Source organism: Scyliorhinus torazame, chromosome 18 (assembly GCF_047496885.1).
Source record: "Scyliorhinus torazame isolate Kashiwa2021f chromosome 18, sScyTor2.1, whole genome shotgun sequence".
Lineage (NCBI taxonomy): Eukaryota > Metazoa > Chordata > Chondrichthyes > Carcharhiniformes > Scyliorhinidae > Scyliorhinus > Scyliorhinus torazame.
The window spans coordinates 63,345,783-63,370,106 of NC_092724.1; the positions used below are offsets into that span (position 1 = coordinate 63,345,783).

A 24,324-nucleotide genomic window follows, 5' to 3' on the forward strand; every position below is an offset into this window, starting at 1 on the left:
GCGGAGGTGGTAGAGGCAGGCACGATAGCGTCATTTAAGATGTATCTAGACCGACACATGAATGGGCAGGGAGCAGAGGGATACAGATCCTTAGAAAATAGGCGACAGTTTTAGATAGAGGATCTGGATTGGCGCAGGCTGGGAGGGCCGAAGGGCCTGTTCCTGTGCTGTAATTTTTCTTTGTACTTTCTTCTTTGTTCTAGGTACATATAACACAATATATGGGGAGGTGATGGCATAGTGACATTGTCACTGGACTAGTAAAACCAGTAACCCAGAGTAATGCTCTGGGGACCCAGAAAATCTGGAATTAAAAGTGCAAAATTGATTGTCGTAAAATAACATCTTTAGAGAAGGAAATCTGTCATTCTTACCGAGTCTGGCTGACATGTGACTCTAGTTCCACAGCAATGTGGTAGACCCTTAACTGCCCCTCTTAAATGCTATTGCAGCCGGCAACGACCAGGTCCCATGAACAAATTTTTAAAAAACACTCATACTGAGGTACAGTTACCCTGACACTGACTCTCACTGGGGTAGTTACCCTGACACTGACTCTCACTGGGGTAGTTACCCTGACACTGACTCTCACTGGGGTAGTTACCCTGACACTGACTCTCACTGGGGTAGTTACCCTGACACTGACTCTCACTGGGGTAGTTACCCAGACACTAACTCTCACTGGGGTGCAGTTACCCTGGCACTGACTCTCACTGGTGTACAGTTTTCCCTGACACTGACTCTCACTGGGGTACAGTTAACCTGACACAGACTCTCACTGGGGTACAGTTTCCCCTGACACTGACTCTCACTGGGGTACAGTTAGCCTGACACTGACTCTCACTGGGGTACAGTTCTGTTGACACTGACTCTCACTGGGGTACAGTTCTGTTGACACTGACTCTCACTGGGGTACAGTTCTGCTGACACTGACATTCACTGGGGTACAGTTCTGCTGACACTGACTCACTGGGGTACAGTTTCCCCTGACACTGACTCTCACTGGGGTACAGTTCTGCTGACACTGACATTCACTGGGGTACAGTTCTGCTGACACTGACTCACTGGGGTACAGTTTACCCTGACACTGACTCTCACTGGGGTACAGTTCTGCTGAAACTGACTCTCTCTGGGGTACAGTTTTGCTGACAGTAAATCTCACTGGGGTTCAGTTCTGCTGATACTGACTCTCACTGGGGTACAGTTTCCCTTGACGCTGAATCTCACTTGGGTACAGTTACCCTGACACTGACTCTCACTGGGGTACAGTTCTGCTGACACTGACTCTCACTGGGGTGCAGTTACCCTGGCACGGACTCTCACTGATGCACAGTTTTCCCTGACACTGACTCTCACTGGTGTACAGTTTTCCCTGACACTGACTCTCACTGGGGTACAGTTCTGCTAACACTGACTCTCACTGGTGTACAGTTTTCCCTGACACTGACTCTCACTGGGGTACAGTTCTGCTGACACTTACTCTCACTGGGGTACAGTTCTGCTGACACTGGCTCTCACTGAGGTACAGTTACCCTGGCACTGACTCTCACTGGGGTACAGTTTCCCCTGACGCTGACTCTCACTGGGGTACAGTTTTCCCTGACATGACTCTCACTGCGGTACAGTTTTCCCTGACATGACTCTCACTGCGGTACAGTTACCCTGGCACTGACTCTCACTGGGGTACAGTTCTGCTGACACTTGTGGTGTTGGGTGCTCTGAGGTACAGTTGAACCAACACGGTTGCAATTGGTACAACGCTGTTTTATTCCAACTTGCTATTTACAGATTTGTCTTGATACTCTGCACGTGGTGACTCCCTGAGTGTGTTGTTAATCAGGTCCTGTCCTTGTCCTGGTCTCTAGATGGACTGGCCACCAGGTGTCGTGTTTCTTGTCTTATACTGTCTCTGACCTTGTCTGTGATTGGCTGTCGTGTTATGTGTGCTAATTTGTCTGTTGGTCTGTCTCTCATGATGTGTGTGTTTGAATATCATGACATCCCCCCTTTTTACAAGATTATGTGCCTACGTGGTTATAAATATGAATGTGTCCTGAGTGCAGCTAAAAGTGTGTGTGCGTGATATTTACAGCATGTACATGTGTCGTAACTATATACATGGGGCGATGTCGGGTGTGTCATGCTAACGAGGTTGTACCATAACGAAACAAGAAAAAACTTTGAAGTGTGGTCCGGTCAAACGAGATCTGGAATGATAAAACAGTAACATGTTACAATACAATAGTTGCTAAACTTTGACGTGTGAACAGTCTCATAAGTCCAGTCTAGTAGGTGTGCGACGAATTCGGGTTGACCGCCTCAAGGGTGGGTCAAGAACCACCAGCTGAGGTGCGAGCCTGGCCACGGGTGGCGATGGAAGGGGCATGGTCTGTGGCAGCTCCACTAAGTCACTATCAGGAACCAGTGGAGGACCCGGCGTCTGTGTACTGTTCCGTTGCGAGCGTGGAAGGAGGCGAAGGGCTCGCCGATTGCGCCTACGCACGGATCCATCCAGCATGCGTACCAGGAACGAGCGGAGAGCCACGCGTCGGAGAACTTCGGCAGGTGCTGACCAGCCACCTTCTGGTAGATGAATGCGGACTTTGTCTCCAGGGGCCAGGGGGGGAAGATCAGTTGCCCTTGTGTCGTACAAACTCTTCTGGCGATCGCGCTGCAGTTGCATCCTATGCAGTACCGGAGCATGGTCTATTGTTGGTGCCAGGATGGAAGGCACAGTTGTTCTGAGGGTGCGACCCATCAGCAGCTGTGCTGGCGAGAGACCCGTGGCTAGCGGGGCCGAGCGATAGGCCAGCAGGGCGAGGTAGAAGTACGATCCGGCAGCAGCAGCCTTGCAGAGGAGCCGCTTGGCAATGTGAACGCCCTTCTCCGCCTTTCCATTGGTCTGGGGATGCAGAGGGCTGGACGTCACGTGTGTGAAGCCATATGAGGCGGCAAAGGACGACCATTCATGGCTGGCAAAACAGGGCCCATTGTCCAACATGACAGTCATCGGAATGCCGTGGCGAGCAAAGGTGTCTTTGCAGGCCCTGATGACCGCAGATGACGTCAGATCATGTAGGCGTATGACTTCTGGGTAATTGGAGAAATCGTCCATGATGATAACATAGTCCATGCCAAGCGCGTGAAATAGGTCGACACCCACCTTCGCCCAGGGGGACGTCACCAGCTCATGGGGCAGAAGCGTCTCAGGAGGTTGCGCCGGCTGAAACCTTTGGCAGGTTGTGCAGTTGAGCACCATGTTGGCAATATCGTCACTGATGCCCGGCCAGTATACCGCCTCTCGGGCCCTCTGTCTGCACTTCTCGACCCCCAAGTGGCCTTCGTGTATTTGATCGAGAACCAGCTGGCGTATACTGTACGGAATGACGATCCTGTCTAGATTCAGAAGGATCCCATCAATGGTGGCTAGGTCGTCTCGTACATTATAGAACTGCGGGCACTGCCATTTGAGCCATCCTCCTGTCATGTGGCGCATTACTCGCTGTAAAAGGGGGTCGGCCGCTGTCTCTCTGCGTATGCGGGCCAGACTGGAGTCGTTAGCCGGCAGATTTGCCGCTGTCAAGGCCACTTGTGCCTCAACTTGACATACAAACCCCTCCGCATCTGGTGGTGTACTCACTGCTCGGGATAGGGCATCCACCACGATGAGGTCCTTCCCTGGAGTGTAGATCAGTTGGAAATCATACCTCCTGAGTTTAAGTACGATGCGCTGGAGGCGAGGGGTCATCTCGTTCAGGTCCTTGTTTATTATGTTGACCAGGGGGAGGTGGTCAGTTTCGACCGTGAATCGTGGAAGACCATACACATAGTCGTGGAACTTGTCCAAATCAGTTAGCAAGCCCAGGCATTCTTTTTCGATTTGCGTGTAGCGCTGCTCTGTGGGGGTCATAGCCCGTGATGGATAGGCAACCGGGGCCCATGACGACGTGTCATCCCTCTGCAGGAGCACTGCTCCAATGCCGGATTGGCTGGCATCAGTTGAGATTTTGGTGGGACGAGACGTGTCGAAGAACGCCAACACTGGTGCCGTGGTGAGTTTGCGTTTGAGCTCCTCCCATTCCAGCTGGTGTGTATGTTGCCACTGGAAGTCTGTGGATTTTTTTACGAGATGGCGCAGAGCCGTTGTGTGGGAGGCAAGGTTGGGAATGAATTTCCCGAGGAAGTTGACCATGCCCAGGAATCGTAGTACAGCCTTCTTGTCGGCCGGCCGCGGCATGGCTGTGATGGCGCTCACCTTGTCTGCATCCGGACGGACCCCTGACCGGGAGATGTGGTCCCCCAGGAACTTCAATTCGGTCTGGCCAAAGGCGCACTTGGCTCGGTTGAGGCGCAGGCCGTTTTCCCGTATGCGGGCAAAAACGCGTTGGAGACGATGTATGTGCTCCTGCGGTGTGGTGGGCCAGATGATGACATCGTCCACATATACGCGCACCCCTTCGATGTCTTCCATCATCTGCTCCATGATTCTGTGGAAGACCTCGGATGCCGAGATGATGCCAAATGGCATCCGGTTGTAGCAGAATCTGCCGAAAGGGGTGTTAAAGGTGCATAGCTTTCGGCTGGACGGGTCCAGTTGGATCTGCCCAAACCCTTTAGAAGCATCCAGTTTCGTGAATATCTTCGCTTGGGCCATTTCACTGGTGATTTCCTCCCGTTTAGGTATGGGATAATGTTCCCGCATAATGTTATTATTTAGGTCTTTAGGGTCTATACAGATGCGGAGCTCGCCAGAGGGTTTCTTGACACACACCATGGAGCTGATCCATGGCGTGGGTTCCGTGACCCTGGATAGGACCCCTTGGTCCTGGAGATCCTGCAGCTGCAGCTTGAGGCGGTCTTTAAGTGGCGCAGGACCCCTGCGAGGTGCGTGAATGACCGGGATGGTGTCCGGTTTGAGGCGAATTTTGTATGTGTATGGCAGTGTTCCCATGCCTTCAAATGCCTCCTGGTTGTGAGCGAGGAGCGATTGTAGATTTGCGTTGAACTCAGCATCCGGGAAGTCAGATGTGTCGTCTGGAGAGAGAGACAGAATTCGCTGTACAAGGTGGAGAGCCTTACATGCCTGTGTGCCCAGCAAGGAATCCTTCGATGAGCCAACTATCTCGAACGAGAGTGTGGCCGTGTGTGTTCTGTGTGTCACCTGGAGCTGGCAGGATCCCATGGCCGGGATAACGTTCCCGTTGTAGTCGACCATCTTGCACCGGGATGGCTGGATAGGTGGTTTGACCTTCATGGCATGGAATGCTGAATACGCTATGAGGTTGGCGGATGCGCCAGTGTCCAGGCGGAAAGTGATCTGCGATCGGTTGACCGTCAGGGTGGCACTCCATTCATCGGCCGGATTGATGGTGTTGACGCGGTTCACATCAATGACCGCAACCCGGAAGGCATCTTGGTCATCTGTGTCGTTGGGTTGGATGTCCTGATGTGTGGGCTGGACGGTCCTCACGTGTCTGCGAGGTTGTCGGAGATGTGTAGGATCCATCGGTTGAACCGCTCGACAGTAGGCAGCGTAGTGGCCCATCTTGCCACAGCGTAGGCACTGTCGGTTTTTTGCAGGACATTGCCCTTTTAAATGTGCAGCTCCACAGTTGCCGCACGTCATGACGTCACGGCGTTCGTTATGCCACTGCGCATGCGCAGTTCGGTCTTGCATCGGGCGCGCCTGCGCAGTGCGTCCCTCGATGTTGCCGTTGGTTTTGGCGCGCACAAGCGTGGGAAACCTCGAAAAGCGCGCGAAACGGCCGCCCTCGTCCGGGCCGCGGGCCGGTAGATACTCGATCGCCTGGATACGTTCGGCCTCATGGGCGGCCTGGCTTGCCGATTCGACGGCTAGGGACCCCCTCCGTGCCAATTCGGTCGCCTGAAATTGGCCAAAGCAGCTGGTCGCATTTTCATGGAGGACACAGGCTTCCACCGCAGATGTTAAGGTCAGGCCTTTAATTTTAAGAAGCTGCTGGCGTAGGCCACTGGAGGCAACGCCAAAAGCAATCAGGTCCCGGATCATGGACTCTGAGGTGGTGCCGTTACCGCAGGACTGCGCGAGTATGCGGAGATGCGTCAGAAAGGGTTGAAAGAGCTCATCCTTACCTTGCAGGCGTTGCTGAAAGATATACCTCTCAAAGCTTTCATTTACCTCAATGTTGAAGTGCTGGTCGAGCTTGAGGAGGACTGTGTCATATTTGGATTGGTTCTCGCCTTCCGCGAACACCAAGTAGTTGTATACATCGATGGCGTGCTGACCTGCGGTAGTGAGGAGCATGGCAATCTATGTTTCTTCCGAGGCACCCTGTTTTTCGTTGGCTCGCATGTACAGTTCAAATCGCTGCTTGAAGAGCTTCCAATTGGTGCCTAGGTTCCCAGCGACTTGCAACTGCTGCGGTTTGTTGTTGATGTCCATGGCTCGGGATGGCAGATTCGATCCACTGACTTGGTACCATGTGGTGTTGGGTGCTCTGAGATACAGATGAACCAACACGGTTGCAATTGGTACAAAGCTGTTTTATTCCAACTTGCTATTTACAGATCTGTCTTGATACTCTGCACGTGGTGACTCCCTGAGTGTGTTGTTAATCAGGTCCTGTCCTTGTCCTGGTCTCTAGATGGACTGGCCACCAGGTGTCGTGTTTCTTGTCTTATACTGTCTCTGTCCTTGTCTGTGATTGGCTGTCGTGTTATGTGTGCTAATTGGTCTGTTGGTCTGTCTATCATGATGTGTGTGTTTGAATATCATGATAACACTGACTCTCACTGGGGTACAGTTCTGCTGACACTGACTCTCATTTGGATCAGTTACCCTGACGCTGACTCTCTCTGGATTACAGTTCCGCTGACACTGACTCTCACAGGGTTACAGTTCCGCTGACACTGACTCTCACAGGGTTACAGTTCTGCTGATACGGACTCTCATTGGGGTACAGTTCTCCTGACACTGACTCTCACTGGGGTACAGTTACCCTGGCACTGACTCTCACTGGGGTACAGTTACCCTGGCACTGACTCTCACTGGAGTACAGTTACCCTGACACTGACTCTCACTGGGGTGCAGTTCTGCTGACACTGACTCTCACTGGGGTACAGTTCTGTTGACACTGAGTCTCACTGGGGTACAGTTACCATGGCACGGACTCTCTCTGGGGCACAGTTTTGCTGACACTGTCTCTCAATGGAGCGCTATTTTCCTGACAATGACTCTTACTAGGTTACAGTTTTCCCTGACATGATTCACACTTGGGTATAGGTACCTTGGAACTGGCTCTCACTGGGGTGCAGTTTCTCCTGACACTGACTTTCAATGGAGTGCCCTTTTCCTGACACTGAAACTGGCCTTTTTGTTTCAACTTTGGAATGAAATAATCCTTTAAGCTGTTTTAATCTGTTGCCTACTATTTTTTCCTTATACCATTTCAGCGATTGAGAAGCTGCTTTCGAAAAAGGGCGTGCACAATTCTAGCGAGGAATGGCTTTTATCACTACAGAGTCAAGTGGAGTCGCTCACTAGTGAAAACCAAGAACTGCAAGGGAGATTGCAGGTGATGAACCTTCAAACTATGGGCCTTGTTATTTTACCATTGAAGAATGGGTTGGAGAATGTTAAAGGAAGGGTTAAAACCAAAGTAAAAGGATGAATCCTCAACCTGCTGTGAATGGACTCACCACCCATTTTAGACCAGTGATCATCAAGACTGGCTGACATGCCAGGAACCACTGAAGATTTACACTTTTATTCCGAATTCTCCATTGAGAGGTTGATTTAAATTTAACAGTTACCGCTCGGATTTCCCAGGGATTGGGAAACATAGCAATGACAGGGAGGTGGGAGCTGTCAGGTCAAGAAGTTAACTGCCTTTTCCAGCACCCCTTGTGTGGCAGGCGATGCAGTCACAGCCCCAAAATAAGCCTTTACTCTTTCCTCCCAATCAATTGGGGGCTCTAGCACTTTCCCTCCTGTTATCATTGGGGACTTACCCATTCCTCTTATAACAGAAATCCACTCCAATCACTCTCCGTCCCTCCTCCCCACCACACCAGCTCTGAGCATCAATGGCTTGCCTTCCCACCTCAACTAACAGCCTTCCTCTTTTATCTCATGCCCTCCCCCAACCCCCCCCCCCCCCCCCAAAGCAAATCCTCATCTCTGGATTATTCCCTCCTACTTGGAAAATACTGTCCTCGAAGGTTCCTGCTTCAGTCTCCCATTCACGTTTTTCTATGTGACCGAAGGTCACCCTGTCCATTTTTCTGGCTACTGGGCAGAAAAATAAAGGATATCATTCGAACAAAGTTTCGCCATTGACGTTCGAGGAGCAGGAAGGTTGGATTCAGTTCATCCGAAGGCCTTTAAACAAGGTCTTCTGTTGACATTCTTGAAGAGTTCAATTCTCTAATTCACATGGCAGTGGCTCGATTCCTATTGGAAGGAACTGGAAGATGAAACGTAGCTCTTTCACCTCTGAGCCAGGAGGTTGTGGATTCAATCCCCACGCCAGTTCACACAATCTAGGCTGACACTCCAACGCAATACTGAGTCAGTGCTGTGATAGTGGAGTCAGACACTTTAGGAACTTTCAAGCTGTTATTGGATAGGCACATGGAGCACACCAGAATGACAGGGAGTGGGATAGCTTGATCTTGGTTTCGGACAAATCTCTGCACAACATCAAGGGCTGGAGGGCCTGTTCTGTGCTGTACGGTTCTATGTTCTATGTTCATTGTTGGAGGTACCATTTTTGGGTGAGACATGAAACCAAGTCTGTACTCTCAAGAGCTGTAAAAAAATCCTATGGCCTTATTTAAAAAAAAAACAGTGAGCTCCATAGAATAGAATCCCTACAGTGCAGAAGGAAGTCATCTGGCCCATCGAGTGTGCACTGACCCTCCGAAACAGCGCTCTACCTGGGCCCACTCCCCATATCCCAGCCCATTGATCATGGCATATCCATCTAACATGCACATATTTGGACTCTAAGGAGCAATTTACCATGGCCAATCCATCTAACTTGCACATTTTTGGACTGCGGGAGGAAACCAGAGCTCCCGGAGGAAACCCACGCAGACACCAAGAGAATGTGCAAACTCCACGTAGGCACCCAAGGCCGAAAATGAACTCCGGTCCCTGGTGCTGTGAGGCAGCAGTGCTAACCACTGTGTCACCATCCCATCATGATACCCTGTCAAATCAATATTTATTCCTCATGCAATATCACAAAAATAACATTAGTTAGTAATTTCTTCATAGCTGTTGTGGGACCTCACTCTGTAGAACTTTAATTGCCATATTTCCCACATTATTTCTACATTGTTTCTATCGATATAGCTCTTGGGACTAAAGGAATCAAGGGATGGGGGGAAGGCGAGATCAGGGTATTGAACGTGATGATCAGCCATGATCACACTGAATGGTGGAGCAGGCTCAAAGGGCCGAATGTCGTCCTCCTGCTTCTATTTTCTATGTATGTTTCTATGTATTATAGCAGCAATTACGATTCAGGAAGTAATTCATTGTCAGAGGGTTCTGGAAAATACTGAGGTCATAGGAAGGTCTTTTTTTATTGGAGTTGTTCAAAACCACTATTATCTTCAGTTTCCAATATTTTTGAATTGAAAGACAGAATTGTAGTTGTTGTTGGATCAATATCCTGGAGTTCACAGCTACCATCGCGGCAGCACCATTACCATGTGGGCTGCTGTGGTTTAAGGAGCCAGTACACCACAAGCTTCCCTGGGCAACTAGGCACGGTCAAAATGTTTTTTGCCCTCGCTGCCAACAGCTCGAGAACACATTTTAAAAAAGTTACTGAGGTTCCAAAACAGATGAAAGTAGAAAATAAAAGACTGTTATGGACCAAGCGGGGACGGTATGCCATGGTTAGTGGTGCCCTTGACGGGGCACCGATGCTGGTAAATGTGTACGCGCCCAACTAAGACGACACGGATTTTATAAAGAAGACCATGGCGGAAATACCCGATGTCGACACACACCGACTAATGGCCGGGACTTTAACCTCGTACAAGAACCATTGACGGACCAAACCCCAGAACGGGGAAAAAGACAGGCATGGCTAGGGAATTGGGAACAGTAGATTCATGGCGGCACCTGCACTGGGATGAAAAATAATTCTCATTCTTCTCACCGGTACACAAAGTCTACACATGTATCGATTTCTTTGCAGTGGGGAAATCGGTTCTTCCAGGAATCATAGGAGCGGAATATTCAGCAGGAGTCATCTCCAACCACACTCCACATTACTTGGATGTTAGGTTGGAGATGGGCTGTGCTCAAAGCCCCACATGGAGGTTGGACATAGATCTCCTGGCCGACAAGGTCTTCTGCCAGAAAACATCACAGGCCGTAGGCGAGTACAATACGAACAATCGGAATAGCAAGTCTCACCTTCCACGGTTCTGGGAGGCACTGAAGGTGGTGATTTGGGGGCGAGATTATGGCCTACAAGGCTCATAGAGACAAGGAAGAGAGAGGAGCCAGGCAGCAACTGATCGACTCTATCTTGGAGGTCAACAAAAGGTAGTCTGAGACCCTGACCATAGAGGAAGAAGCTACAAACGGACTTGAATCTGCTGTCCACCAGGAAGGACGTGCACCAACTCCGCCAGACACAGGGAACCTTTTATGAACACTGGGGGAAGGCTAGCTGCCTGCTGGCCCACTAGCAGAGAAAGCAGGCAGCCATGAGGGAAAAACCTCAAGTAAAGGACAGCAGAGGCAGACTGGTAGCCAAACTGAAAAAGGTCAACAAAGCATTTGAGGCCTTCCAGTGAGGGCTGTACACCTCCGAGACCCCCGACGAGGACTCAGGGATGAAACGGTTCTCGATGGTCTGGATATGCCAGTCTGGTGGATGATGTATGGAGGGAGCTGGAAGCACCAACAGAACTGGAGAGGTCATGGAGAGTATCAACTCCATGCAGGCGGGGAAGGTGCCGGCACCCGACTGGCTCCCAGCAGACTTCTACAAATAATTCACGCCGGCTCTCGCCCCGTACCTACAGGAGATGTTCGCAGACTCGCTAGCGAGGGGCACCCGGCCTCCAACGCTAACTCAGGCCACTATATCGCTTTACCCAAAAAAGACAAAGACCCGACAGATGCGGATCATATAGACCAATTTCACTGCTGAATGTAGACGCGAAAATACTTGCAAAAGTCATGGCCAAGACACTGGAGAAATGCGTACCAGCGGTGAACGTGGAGGAACAGGCGGGCTTTGTCAAGGGTAGACAGCTAACTGAACATCAGAAGGCTGCTAAATCTGATAATGATCCCATCCGGAAAGAGAACACCAGAGGTGATCATCCCCCCTGGACACAGAGTCGAATGGAAGTACCTCATTGAGGTACTGGAGTGGTTTGGGCTGGGGACAGGGTACACCACATGGGTGAAACTCCTGTACAACATCCACAAGGTGTGCGTTCGGACCAACATACCAGCTCAGAAAACTTCCAGTTGCACAGAGGCACCAGGCACAGATGCACGCTGACCCCACTCCTGTTTGCACTGGCAATCGAACCCCTGGTGATCGCCCTGTGAGACATACCTGGAAGGGTATCCACAGACGAGGCAGAAAGCACAGAATTTCACTCTACGCGGATGACCTGCTCCTTTTTTTAAAACATTACAGCGCAGTACAGGCCTTTCAGCCCTCTACACCTCGGACCCGCAGAATGGCATGAAAGAAATCATGAAGCTCGTGGAAGAGTTTGGGGCCTTTTCTGGCTGCAAACTCAACCTGGGCAAAAGTGAGGTTTTCCCAGTGAACCCGAATGGGGGAGGGACAGAGCTGGAAGGTCTCCCATTCCAAATAGCCCGAATCAAATTCCGCTACCTGGGGATCCAGATTCCCCACGACTGGACACGGATCCACAAGTGCAATCTGACAAGTCTGGTGGAGGAAATTAAAAAGGATCTGCAGAGATGGGGTGCACTCCCACTTTCTCTGGCAGGGAGTGTGCAGATGATCAAGATGAATGTACTGCCAAGGTTCCTCTTCCTGTTTAGATCCAGACCGATCTTCATCCCCAAGGTCTTCCCTAAGAGAACACTGCAGAGGAGAAGAAGCATGGGTGACCTGGCCCTTCCGAACTTGCAATACTGCCACTGGCAAGCCACAGCCGAGAGGGTGATGGGATGGGTAAGGGAACCGAATGCGTGAGGATGGAAGAGGAGTCCTGCACGGGACCGACCCTCCGAATCCTCGCCCAATGACAGCTCTCCCATCCCTGTCCGCAAAACACTCATTCAGCCCAGTGGTAGTAGCAACACTAAGAACCTGGAACCAGATGAGACAACACTTCGGTTTAACCAAGGTGTCCACTGTGGCCCTCATCTGCAGCAACCATAGTTTCCCACCAGCCATGCTAGATGCCACCTTTCAGAGGTGGCGACAGGACGGGGAGACGCTAGCAATCAGGGACTTTTACCTGGGGGACAAATTTGCGGCCTTCGAAGCGCTGGCGGAGAGACTGGAACTATTGAATGGACAGGAACTCCGACATTTACAAGTCAAAACCTTTCTCCGCAAGGAGCTGACGAGATACCCTAGAGCCCCGAGAGACACATATACAGGCGACTTTTAAAAAGGGCAAGATCACCATTGGACAGAGCAAGGCAGAAATGGGAGGAAGAAATAGGGATGGAAGTAGGTTGGGGAGTCTGGAGCGAAGCACTGAGCAGGGCCCCCTCCGCGCACGTTTAAAGTGGTACACAGAGTACACCCGAATGAGTGGAGGGGGGGGGGGGGGAGAGGAGGTGCCAAACAGGAACAACATGTAAATTGTAAATAATAACTGCTTCAGCCATCTCCTGTACAGTGTAAAAGTGTATTCAATAAAAATATTTACATAAAAAAAGAAAGTATCAGAAACCAAAGTTATAGAGTTATCGGGCTGAGTTTTTGGTTTAATTGCTGAGGTTTAAAGCGATTTCACATCCCTTGTGTGACAGTCCCGCCTCTCAGCCGGTACACAAATGAGACAGTTCATTAATTCACCATGCAAATGAGTTACTGAAGTGCTCGTAAATGGGGATTAAATTATTTTGATTTGGAGACATGGATGGCGACTATGAAGGGTTGCAAACACATCCCTGAATAGGAGAGAGCAAGGAAGCCAGCCATGGAGGTGGGTCCATTTAATATTGGTACAAAAGTAGGGGGAGGCTCATAGATTTCCTCATGCAATAGGATACAGTGGCTATGAGTGTGCTGAGGTCACAGGAGTGTTAACCCCATAGGTACTGGATCTGTTTGGTGGGGGTGATCCAACACAGGATAGTGGGGCATGAGGGAGAGGGTGCAAGTATGATTGTCCGTCTGGAGGTCAGGAAGGCCATCAAAGGACCATGGACTGAGTGCTCGGAGTTGGGAGTTGTGTAGCTCGCCCCACGGTAAATACAGCCCATTGGTCTTGCGGCAAGCAGAGGAGATGCACTGGAGCACGGAGGGAACAAAAGTGACATCCACCACCTACAGATAGCAAATGAGCTTCCTGAATCTAACGGAGTGTCAGAGTCACTGAAGGATGCATCTCTCAAGGTAAATGGTGGCAGAGATTTGTGCACGAGTGGAGGATCATTTCACTCCCCGTCCATTGTGTCAGCACTGACTGTGCCACCGAAAATCTTTGCCTCTGGGTCCTTCCAAATTGGACAGCGGAGAGTACAACAAAATCAGCTGTCCAGCACAGCATACAGGAGGTCATGGATGCCGGGTTGGAAGGGTATCAGATCGCACTTAGTTCACTACTGATGGAGCTATACAGGCACAGAATGCAGTGGGATTTTTTTCCATCGCTGGACGCCCTCCGGTGCAGGGGTTAATTGACTGCACCCATGTGACCATCAAGGCACCAGAAGAGCAGACAGGGGCATTGATGAACCTGAAAGGATTCCACATATGACCACCTTTTCTATGACCATGCATTTCCTTTAGGTCTATAGGGTAAACTGCCATTACTACGCCATCCTTAGGAAATTGCTGGCATTGCAGCTGTCCATGCCTCCAGGGTGAGATGGTGTGGAATGCTGCGAGGGCACAAGATTCTCCATTAACGAGATGTTTGCTGACATCTGGACATATCCCTTCAATGGAAGTTCAATTCCGGACTCGGGTGATTGTGCGGAGTTTGCACTTTCTCCCCATGTCTGCGTGGGTTTCCTTTGGGTGCTCCGGTTTCCTCCCACAGTCCAAAGATGTGCAGGTTAGGTGGATTGGCCATGCTAAATTGTCCCTTAGTGCCCAAAAGGTTAGGTGGGCTTCCTGGATTATGGAGATAGGGTGGAAGCGTGGGCTTAAGTGGGATGCTGTTTCCAATGGCCTCTGCAGACTCAATGGGCCGAATGGCCTCCTTCTGCACTGTAGCACAAGTGGCTAGCACTGTAGCTTCACAGCGCCAGGGTCCCAGGTTCGATTCTCCGCTGGGTCACTGTCTGTGCGGAATCTGCACGTTCTCCCCGTGTGCGTGGGTTTCCTCCGGGTGTTCCGGTTTCCTCCCACAGTCCAAAGACGTGTAGGTTAGATGGATTGGCCATGATAAATTGCCCTTGAGTGACCAAAAAAGGTTAAGAGGGCTTATTGGGTTATGGGGATAGGGTGGAAGTGAGGGCTTAAGTGGGTCGGTGCAGACTCGATGGGCTGAATGGCCTCCTTCTGCACTGTATGTTCTATGTAAATTCTATTCTATGAATCATATAAATCTCATATCTTTTGTGAAAGAATTCTTGCCAATCTTAGCAAGTCTGGCCTGTTGGTGGATCCAAACCCACGCCAAAATGGTTGTCTGTTTCTACTCCAAGGTGCAGCCTGGCTTGTATTGAATTGCTAGGGATGGGCATTAAATGCCAGTAAAGCCCAGATGCCAGGAAGGAACTATATAAAAAAGATGAACCACTTTGTTTTAAACAGGATAGTGATGTTGATGGGAAAATTGAGATTCACATATTGTCACTGGGATATTGATGCACTGCTTCTAACTTACCGACTGTTTACTGGCTTATTGGGATGGCCTGCACAGAAATAGAAGATGTTTAGCATGACAGAGGGAAGATAGGAAGCATCATTCAAGCTGTGCAAAGCATTGGGTGGGGGTTTGGGCCTGCAAAATAGTCCAGCAATTATTGCAGCTGTGGTACATAGGAAAGAAAGTCTTGCATTGACACAACACTTTTCACAATCACTGGACATTGCAAAGCATTTCGCGCCAAACAAATACTTTATGAAGTGTAGCAACTTTGTCATGTAGCAACCACGGGAGCAAATTTGTGCACAGCAAGCTCCCACAGACAACAATGTGGTAATAACTGAATGTCTGTTTTTTGTGATGTTGACTGAGGGATAAATATTGGCCAGGACAACAGGGATACCTGCCCTTCTTCAAAATGGTGCCATGGGATCTTATACATCCACCTGTGCAGACAGATGGTGGCTCAGTTAAATGTTTCCTCCTAAAAGCCATACCTCTGACAGTGAAGCACTTCTTCAGTCCTGCACTTTGAGTGTCAGCCTTGATTTCACCCAATCTCCAGGTGGAGCTGGAAACTTGTGAATCAGAGACAAGCGAGCTACCAGCTGAGCCACCGCTGACACTTGAGGCATTTATTCACGGTTGCCAATCAAATCTGACCGTTTACGTGATTCTAAACCAAGATAACTGCTATGCATAGTCTATTGCAAAGTGTGTTACTAATCTGTCTTTATTACTATTGCTTTTTTCAGGAGTTAGAATATTTGCAGAAAGGAGCAAATGAAGGAGATTCATCAGGAAGCCTGGATTTTGTCCCAGTTCTACTCTATGATTCCTTACAAGCAGAGTTTGAGAAGCTGAAGGAACAGCATGAGCAGGCCCAGGCTACAATCAGGGAGGAGGTTAACTCTGAAAAGCTAGTCTCACTGGAAGCATACAAACAGCTAAAGGTGGAACACGGGCAAGAAGTTCAAAGGCTGCAAGAAGTTCTTGATGAGCTCAAGGCTAAGACCGACTCAAAGGTAGAAGACTCATCCAGAGATGAAAGGTTAGAGGTGAAAGACATGGCAGAACATGGGAGCCAAGATGTTGAAGAACTCATTAAAAAGTTGAAGGATACCCAACACAAATATGAGGCTGCAATGAGTGAGATTCAACAATTAGAAGAACAGATTCAATTAGGAATTCTTTCAGTGGAAGAAAAGGCAACTATGAGAAACACAGGGACCATAAAAACAATCCCGGGAGAAGAGAGTGTTAAAATGGAGCTTCTGCGAGCAGATAATACTGAAGTGGAAGAAGAAAGGAAGATGAAAACCTTGGAGGAAAAGGTGAATGAAATGGAGAAGGTTCTGACTCACAGTGTCCCTTTGGAAGAGTACAATGAAATGAGAATGTCACTCAATATTTCACTGGAAGAAATTTCCAAACAGAATTTGTTGCTTGTCGAAAAGTACACCAAGGCGGAAGGTGAACTCGAGGATCAGAAGAGAAGCCATTTTGGAGAGTCCCCTGAAAATGGAACTGGAGCTTCCATCGAAGCCAAGGAACAATTAGGAGAGCTGAACAAAGCCTACAATGAATTGCAGGAAAAATACAGGGAGCTTCAAACAGAATATGAAAAGGAAGTTGAAGAGCTCAAGTCAATACAATCGTTGTATGTCCCAAAGGAGGACCATGAAAAGGTGAAGGATAAGTTGAGTAAATCCCTCAATGAAGCCAACAACCAGCTCCATGATCTAAAGGTCACACATAATGCAATCCAACAAGAAATCACAAGACTGGAAGATGAGATAGAACAGCAGAGGAAAAGTTCCATCTGTTGGGGTGAGCATCTGAAAATGAAGGAATCACTGGAAAAATCTCTGCAGGATACAAAAGGGATAGTAAGCAATATGAAAGATCAGTTGGCCACGAAAGATAAAGAGATTTCCCAGCGACAGGAGGAAGCGGAGACAATGAAAGGACAAACCATTCGAAAAGAAGAACATGAAAAGATCGCCACCTCACTGAAGGATGAGGTAAATTCTTTAATCATTAAATTAAATGATCTGACTAAGAAGCATGAGAAGACCTGCACTGAGGTGTTCCGGGTACAGAGGCAGGCGCTCTTTATGAAGAGTGAGAAGCAGGCTGCAGAGGAAGAGATGGCCGCAGCACAAAAACAGCTCAGCGACTTGAAAGCAGAGTCAACGAAGATCATTGAACTGCATAAACACATTGAGGATTCCGCTGGTCTTGTGAAGGAAAAGGATAGGAAGGTATTTCAAGATCACACAATCCTTCTGTCCTTCAGTGGTGTTGAGTCACTATTAATGCATGTCTCTATCTGATTGCTCTTAGGTAGTTATACTGTGCATTGTGTGATTTGATTACCAATGTTTTCAGCATCATCTCTTAGCGATGGTGGTTTCTGGAACAATGCCGGCCTCTTGTCGAAATAAAATTGTTCTGACCACGTGAAATCTATCCAATCATGGACCCATTACATTGATATGATCTCCAGTGAATCTTAAAGTTATGCCGAGTTTGCACTGGAAGCTTTACTATAACCTGCTGCTTCAGACCATTTCCCCAAACCACTTTGCCTCAGTCACTCTCTCCCTTCAAAAAACTCTTAAAAATCTATCTTTGATTGTGCTTTCCTTCATCCATTAACGATTCCCAGCTCCTGTGCTGTTTTCTAAAGTGCTCTGAGATCATCTCTGATATGAAATTGCTGAGTTGTCATTGTAGTTGAGGCATTTAAGATTATTGTAACTATCATATAGCTAATACAAGTGCCAGTTTAGTGCAGTGGGTGCATGTGATCTCCGCATTGGAAAGTTGTCGGTTTGAGCCTTCTTCCTGACTTGGACCCATTATCACGACTGCACTATCGCCGATGATTTCTGTCAGGTGAGATGTTAAACTGAAATCCAAATTACGATTTGAAGATGTGCAGGGGCGTTTGCCCAGAAATCCACCCAACAAGATCACAAAGCACTTAGGGATGAGAATGGCCATTCATCTCACCTTAATGCTTCGATCCAGAAAAGAAAATCACAAACCATTCCACATGAACATTTGTGTATTTAATTAATCCTTAAATTACTTCAGGGTTTTTTGCTCCATTAGCATGTTTTGCTGAGGTGACCATTCCATGTGTCATAGATCATAGAATTTACTGAGCTGAAGGAAGCCATTCGGCCAATCGAGTCTGCACCGTCCCTTGGAAAGAGCACCCCACCTAAGCTCACACCTCCACCCTATCCCAGTAACCCCACCTAACCTTTTTGTACACTAAGGGCAATTTAGTATGGCCAATCCACCTAACCTGCACATCTTTGGACTGTGGGAGGAAACCGGAGCACCCGGAGGAAACCCATGCACACACGGGGAGAACGTGCAGACTCCGCACAGACTGTGACCCAAGCCAGGAAACGAATCTGGGATGCTGGAGCTGTGAAGCAACTGTGCTAACCACTATGCTGCCATGCTGCCCACAACTGTCGATTAGCTTCCTCCTTATAACAGTCACAAAGTTGCTTTTTATATCCCTTCCCCCTCAGTTACATTTAAAATAATATTTTGTAATCAATACCCGCTTATTATCTTTACTCTGGGTGCAGATATTGGCAACTAAACCTATACAATCTTTCTACCACCATTCCATCTGGTTCATATTGCCCAGTCTGGCCCTCCCACCTTTACTGTCCATCGTTCTCCCACCTACCCCTGTTGCACCCCCACCCTATGTATCCATGGCTTCTTGTAGGAAATAGATTTTTAAATCCGTTGCGAATTTAACTTAACTGAAAAGTGAGAACTCAACGTAAGTGTCCTCAGTGCCACTGTAGCGAAATAGTCAAACATTCTGAAACATTGCTGAAAAGACAGAAATGATGTTGAAACTTTTTGTCTTCAACTCATCAGGACAAAGAGAAGAATGGCAAATTTCACAGCAATTTGAAATTTGAGGTTTTTGGGTTTGTCTTAAAGACGAAAAGCTTGAATAACATGTCTCTCTTTTCGTCAATGTTCACGTTCTGTATCACCAAATAATTGTTTGTACATCTTGAAACACAGTAACTACCAACTTGTAGGATAAAATCAAAGGACATTTGTATCCAATTGAAAAAAGCCCTGTCCTAAGTCATAACCACATAGGGATCTGGGATGAGAGTAGCAAGGTAACTTTAAATTTAGCTCATTGCAATTGCTCCTTTAGTTGGATGAAAAACATAAGGATATAAGAAGCAGGAGTAGGCCATTTGGCATATCCCTGTTCCACCGTTCAATACTATCATGGTTGATCTTGTGCTTCAACTCCATTTTCCCGCCCGCACTCCATATCCCTTGATTCCCTGAGCGATCAAAAATCTGTCTGTCCCAGCCTTAAATGTGTTCAACGATGGAGCATCCACAACTCTCGAGCGGAGAGAATTACAAAGATTCACAGCCTTTGAGTGAAGGATTTCTCATCTCAGTCCTAAATGATCGGTCCTTTATTCTGAGACTGTGGTCGCCGTTCCTTCACTGTCGGCGGATCAAAATCCTGGAATTCCTTCCATAACAGCACTATGGTTTTACCTGCAACACATGGACAGCACCAGTTCAAGAATGCAGCTCATCAACACCTTTTGAAGAGCAACTAGGGATGGGCAACAAATGCTGGCCGAGCCAGCGATGTCCACACCCTGTAAATGCTGGCCGAGCCAGCGATGTCCATGTGCTGTAAATGCTGGCCGAGCCAGCGATGTCCATGTGCTGTAAATGCTGGCCGAGCCAGCGATGTCCAGACCCAGTAAATGCTGGCCGAGCCAGCGACGTCCACATGCTGTAAATGCTGGCCGAGCCAGCGATACCCACACCCTGTAAATGCTGGCCGAGCCAGCAATGTCCATGTGCTGTAAATGCTGGCCGAGCCAGCGATGTCCACATGCTGTAAATGCTGGCCGAGCCAGCGATGTCCACACGCTGCAAATGCTGGCCGAGCCAGCGATGTCCACACGCTGTAAATGCTGGCCGGGCCAGCGATGTCCACACTCTGTAAATGCTGGCCGAGCAAGCGATACCCACACCCTGTAAATGCTGGCCGAGCCAGCGATGTCCACACCCTGTAAATGCAGGCCGAGCCAGCGATGTCCACACGTTGTAAATGCTGGCCGAGCCAGCGATACCCACACCCTGTAAATGCTGGCCGAGCCAGCGATGTCCACGTGCTGTAAATACTGGCCGAGCCAGCGATGTCCACATGCTGCAAATGCTGGCCCAGCCAGCGATACCCACACCCTGTAAATGCTGGCCGAGCCAGCGATGTCCACGTGCTGTAAATGCGGGCCGAGCCAGCGATGTCCACATGCTGTAAATGCTGGCCGAGCAAGCGATGTCCACACACTGTAAATGCTGGCCGAGCCAGCGATGTCCACACCCTGTAAATGCTGGCCGAGCCAGCGATGTCCACACCCTGTAAATGCTGGCCGAGCCAGCGATGTCCACACCCTGTAAATGCTGGCCGAGCCAGCGATGTCCACACGCTGTAAATGCTGGCCGAGCCAGCGATGTTCACACCCTGTAAATGCTGGCCGAGCCAGCGATACCCACACCCTGTAAATGCAGGCCGAGCCAGCGGTGTCCACACCCTGTAAATGCTGGCCGAGCCAGCGATGTCCACACCTTGTAAATGCTGGCCGAGCCAGCGATGTCCACACCCTGTAAATGCTGGCCGAGCCAGCGATGTCCACATGCTGTAAATGCTGGCCGAGCCAGCGATGTACACATGCTGTAAATGCTGGCCGAGCCAGCGATGTCCACATGCTGTAAATGCTGGCCGAGCCAGCGATGTACACATGCTGTAAATGCTGGCCGAGCCAGCGATGTCCACATGCTGTAAATGCTGGCCGAGCCAGCGATGTCCACTTGCTGTAAATGCTGGCCGAGACAGCGATGTCCACACCTTGTAAATGCTGGCCGAGCCAGCGATGTCCACACCCTGTAAATGCTGGCCGAGCCAGCGATGTCCACATGCTGCAAATGCTGGCCCAGCCAGCGATACCCACACCCTGTAAATGCTGGCCGAGCCAGCGATGTCCACACCTTGTAAATGCTGGCCGAGCCAGCGATGTCCACACTCTGTAAATGCTGGCCCAGCCAGCGATACCCACACCCTGTAAATGCTGGCCGAGCCAGCGATACCCACACCCTGTAAATGCTGGCCGAGCCAGCGATGTCCACACCTTGTAAATGCTGGCCGAGCCAGCGATGTCCACACCCTGTAAATGCTGGCCGAGCCAGCGACGTCCACATGCTGTAAATGCTGGCCGAGCCAGCGATGTCCACATGCTGTAAATGCTGGCCGAGCCAGCGATGTCCATGTGCTGTAAATGCTGGCCGAGCCAGCGATGTCCACACGCTGTAAATGCAGGCCGAGCCAGCGATGTCCACGTGCTGTAAATGCTGGCCGAGCCAGCGATGTCCACACGCTGTAAATGCTGGCCGAGCCAGCGATGTCCACGTGCTGTAAATGCTGGCCGAGCCAGCGATGACCACACCCTGTAAATGCTGGCCGAGCCAGTGATGTCCACACTCTGTAAATGCCGGCCGAGCCAGCGATGTCCACATGCTGTAAATGCTGGCCGAGCCAGCGATGTCCACACTCTGTAAATGCTGGCCGAGCCAGCGATACACACACCCTGTAAATGCTGGCCGAGCCAGCGATGTCCACACTCTGTAAATGCTGGCCGAGCCAGCGATGTCCATGTGCTGTAAATGCTGGCCGAGCCAGCGATGTCCACACGCTGTAAATGCTGGCCGAGCCAGCGATGTCCACACCCTGTAAATGCTGGCCGAGCCAGCGATGTCCACACCCTGTAAATGCTGGCCGAGCCAGCGATGTCCACACCCTGTAGATGCTGGCCGAGCCAGCGATGTCCACACTCTGTAAATGCTGACCGAGCCAGCGATGTCCACACGCTGTAAATGCTGGCCGAGACAGCGATGTCCACACCCTGTAAATGCTGACCGAGCCTGCGATGCCCACACCCTGTAAATGCTGGCCGAGCCAGCGATGTCCACATGCTGTAAATGCTGGCCGAGCCAGCGATGTCCACATGCTGTAAATGCTGGCCGAGCCAGCGATGTCCACACGCTGTAAATGCTGGCCGAACCAGCGATGTCCACACGCTGTAAATGCTGGCCGAGCCAGCGATGTCCACACTCTGTAAATGCTGACCGAGCCAGCGATGTCCACACGCTGTAAATGCTGGCCGAGCCAGCGATGTCCACATGCTGTAAATGCTGGCCGAGCCAGCGATGCCCACACCCTGTAAATGCTGGCCGAGCCAGCGATGTCCACATGCTGTAAATGCTGGCCGAGCCAGCGATGTTCACACACTGTAAGTGCTGGCTGAGCCAGCGATGTCCACACCCTGTAAATGCGGGCCGAGCCAGCGATGTCCACTTGCTGTAAATGCTGGCCGAGCCAGCGATGTCCACACCCTGTAAATGCTGGCCGAGCCAGCCATGTCCACACCCTGTAAATGCAGGCCGAGCCAGCGATGTCCACACTCTGTAAATGCTGGCCGAGCCAGCGATGTCCACACACTGTAAATGCTGGCCGAGCCAGCGATACCCACACCCTGTAAATGCTGGCCGAGCCAGCGATGTACACACCCTGTAAATGCTGGCCGAGCCAGCGATGTCCACACCCTGTAAATGCTGGCCGAGCCAGCGATGTCCAATCGCTGTAAATGCTGGCCGAGCCAGCGATGTCCATGTGCTGTAAATGCTGGCCGAGCCAGCGATGTCCACGTGCTGTAAATGCTGGCCGAGCCAGCGATGTCCACGTGCTGTAAATGCTGGCCGAGCCAGCGATGTCCATGTGCTGTAAATGCTGGCCGAGCCAGCGATGTCCACATGCTGTAAATGCTGGCCGAGCCAGCGATACCCACACCCTGTAAATGCTGGCCGAGCCAGCGATGTCCACACTCTGTAAATGCTGGCCGAGCCAGCGATGTCCACACTCTGTAAATGCTGGCCGAGCCAGCGATGTCCACGTGCTGTCAATGCTGGCCGAGCCAGCGATGTCCACACCCTGTAAATGCCGGCCGAGCCAGCGATGTCCACATGCTGTAAATGCTGGCCGAGCCAGCGATGACCACACGCTGTAAATGCTGGCCGAGCCAGCGATGTCCACATGCTGTAAATGCTGGCCGAGCCAGCGATGTACACATGCTGTAAATGCTGGCCGAGCCAGCGATGTCCACATGCTGTAAATGCTGGCCGAGCCAGCGATGTCCACATGCTGTAAATGCTGGCCGAGCCAGCGATGTCCACATGCTGTAAATGCTGGCCGAGCCAGCGATGTCCACTTGCTGTAAATGCAGGCCGAGCCAGCGATGTCCACACCTTGTAAATGCCGGCCGAGCCAGCGATGTCCACACCCTGTGAATGCTGGCCGAGCCAGCGATGTCCACATGCTGCAAATGCTGGCCCAGCCAGCGATACCCACACCCTGTAAATGCTGGCCGAGCCAGCGATGTCCACACCTTGTAAATGCTGGCCGAGCCAGCGATACCCACACCCTGTAAATGCTGGCCGAGCCAGCGATGTCCACACCTTGTAAATGCTGGCCGAGCCAGCGATGTCCACACCCTGTAAATGCTGGCCGAGCCAGCGATGTCCACACCCTGTAAATGCTGGCCGAGCCAGCGATGTCCACATGCTGTAAATGCTGGCCGAGCCAGCGATGTCCACACTCTGTAAATGCTGACCGAGCCAGCGATGTCCACACGCTGTAAATGCTGGCCGAGCCAGCGATGTCCACATGCTGTAAATGCTGGCCGAGCCAGCGATGCCCACACCCTGTAAATGCTGGCCGAGCCAGCGATGTCCACATGCTGTAAATGCTGGCCGAGCCAGCGATGTTCACACACTGTAAGTGCTGGCTGAGCCAGCGATGTCCACACCCTGTAAATGCGGGCCGAGCCAGCGATGTCCACACCCTGTAAATGCTGGCCGAACCAGCGATGTCCACACGCTGTAAATGCTGGCCGAGCCAGCGATGTCCACACTCTGTAAATGCTGACCGAGCCAGCGATGTCCACACGCTGTAAATGCTGGCCGAGCCAGCGATGTCCACATGCTGTAAATGCTGGCCGAGCCAGCGATGCCCACACCCTGTAAATGCTGGCCGAGCCAGCGATGTCCACATGCTGTAAATGCTGGCCGAGCCAGCGATGTTCACACACTGTAAGTGCTGGCTGAGCCAGCGATGTCCACACCCTGTAAATGCGGGCCGAGCCAGCGATGTCCACTTGCTGTAAATGCTGGCCGAGCCAGCGATGT

At 50.5% G+C, this 24,324-nt stretch overlaps 1 protein-coding gene across 3 annotated transcripts in view; it reads left to right on the forward strand.

The window, feature by feature from the left end:
• Positions 1 to 24,324, forward strand: part of ankrd24 (ankyrin repeat domain 24) — a 215,155-nt gene that overhangs the window by 104,487 nt on the left and 86,344 nt on the right. For all 3 annotated transcript variants that reach the window (XM_072482820.1, XM_072482821.1, XM_072482822.1), the window contains 2 exons: positions 7,432 to 7,553; positions 15,750 to 17,258. In XM_072482820.1, coding sequence (XP_072338921.1) covers positions 7,432 to 7,553; positions 15,750 to 17,258 — 1,631 coding nt within the window. The remainder of the gene's footprint in view (positions 1 to 7,431; positions 7,554 to 15,749; positions 17,259 to 24,324) is intronic.